At 39.4% G+C, this 1,928-nt stretch overlaps 1 protein-coding gene across 1 annotated transcript; it reads right to left on the reverse strand.

Annotated features, from left to right (window-relative positions):
• Positions 1-10: 10 nt before the first annotated feature.
• LOC111379863 lies at positions 11-1,780 on the reverse strand (the record flags this gene model as incomplete). Its single annotated transcript, XM_023003302.1, has 3 exons — positions 1,433-1,780; positions 1,139-1,201; positions 11-767 (listed from the first exon to the last, which is right to left on the reverse strand). Coding segments are annotated over exons 1-3 (1,168 nt in total), but the record flags the coding sequence as incomplete, so codon positions are not given.
• Positions 1,781-1,928: the final 148 nt, after the last annotated feature.

A 1,928-nucleotide genomic window follows, 5' to 3' on the forward strand; every position in this document is an offset into this window, starting at 1 on the left:
TGAATAATACTGATGCCATCAGCACCCCTTTTTTCTTTTCCATCATTCTTCTGGCTGTCCATGGACATGCACATAAATTCAATTGCTTGTAGCAGCCTTTCCAACCACCTGTCACGCTGTGTTTCCTCGGTGAGTACCTTATGTTGTGATAGGATAGCATAGTACTTTTCAGTTCTTCCAGGAGTTTCTGCACTAACAGATTGATGGGATGTAAAAACTCCTCCATCCTCCCTGGAAACATTTAAAGGCGACATATTCCTCCTCCCTAAAAGAAGTTTATTTGATCTCTGATCTTCCTGATCCGCAGTATTATCCCTGGGTTCAATGTCAGGAAGGTCTCCTAGAAGTGAAATTGTCTTCTGGACAAGCAGATCAATCTCATGTTGTTTGTCATCATCATATTCTCTGTCTGTTAGCTTGAACAACCTCTTCTGCTCAGAATCATATACATTCTGCACTATGAAACCAGGATGTTGCTTTCGATTTGGAAGTTTCTTGTTTGAAGGTATGAAGTGGACAACGCACTTGTGCAAAACACATTCTGCAGATTCTTCATCTCGGTGGAAACTATAAAATATCTCCCGCGTCGTACGTGCTTGCCAATTTCCGCCGTCACTTTTTTTCGCGTCCTCCAGACGATAAAACCACTGCACAGTTACCATCATGGCTCCTTCTTGGGTCTGTGTAATGTCCTGCACATAGAACAAGAACTCATCACTAAGTTCAGAAATAACAGTTACACATACAGTAAGATGCGTATTCCATGACTAATGCATTTCTAAAATAAAGTAAATAACACATCATTAAAACGTGAAAGACAAAATGATAATTTCAGATATACCAAAAGACTTTTACACTTTACAGAGAGAGACACCAAGAAGGATAATATAAGATATACTAAGAGACTTCAAACCCTAGGGGGGTTGATGAGAAACACTAGAGTTCAGCAGTCATTTGCAAAACCGCAAACACTTTATGGATATGGTGAACTACACACATTAAGAGTGCTTATAACCAAAAAAAGCACAACTAATTGATTCTTTAATTTGACCTTTTGCAAAACAGCAAACAGTTTTAATTGATTCTTCAATTTGACCTTCACATCTTAGATTAACTAAGGCATAAAAACAGAACAAACCTTCAGTATGGCCACGCGAGGCTTCAGATGTGTTTCTCGGGGAACTAACAGCACAGGATCCTCCTGAAATAAAGAACATCGTGATATTGAAGCAAATGTGCAGAAAAATCTAAACATACGAAATGAGTAACAGTTAAAATGTTTAAAAAGGATAACAGAAGTAATAAGCCACCAATATGATTAATTAATTAAATTTCCTCCACTAAACAATTGCTCAGAATGATCCAATTAGCAGTAAAGTCACAATAATCAATTAAATAAACAAATGATAGAAAAGGAAAGTAAAAAACTCACAAGATTATATAAAATGCCATCATATTCGAAGGAATCGAAATGATTCCTCCTCCATTCCCCATCTCCCGAAACCCTAACAATGTCACCAATAGGCTGCGCTGTTACCTCCACCGGATCCTCATCTTCACTCTCCGCCTCTTCCTCCTCCTCCTCCTCATCATCTTCACTCTCGTCCTCCAACTCGGGTTCCTCTTTCTTCTTGATCTGATCCTTATACTCTCTCAACTCCCCTTCCTCTAACTCAGAATCTTCTTCATCGTCCAGGCGCAGCATTTTACGCTTCCTTTGGTTCTCATGCTGGGGCACATCATCTTCGTCGTCACTGCTGTGCACCTGACGGTTTCTCATTTCTTTCTCTGGCTGACTTTGTGTTCCGTATGTGTCAAACACACAAAAATTGGGAAAGAAATTGAAATAATAGAAGAAATCAACAGAAATCTAGGGTTTCACAGGAGCAAGATGAAAGCCACGGAACCTCTGGAGAAAATTGTTCCAC

Source organism: Olea europaea, unplaced genomic scaffold (assembly GCF_002742605.1).
Source record: "Olea europaea var. sylvestris unplaced genomic scaffold, O_europaea_v1 scaffold20439, whole genome shotgun sequence".
NCBI classification, from domain to species: domain Eukaryota; kingdom Viridiplantae; phylum Streptophyta; class Magnoliopsida; order Lamiales; family Oleaceae; genus Olea; species Olea europaea.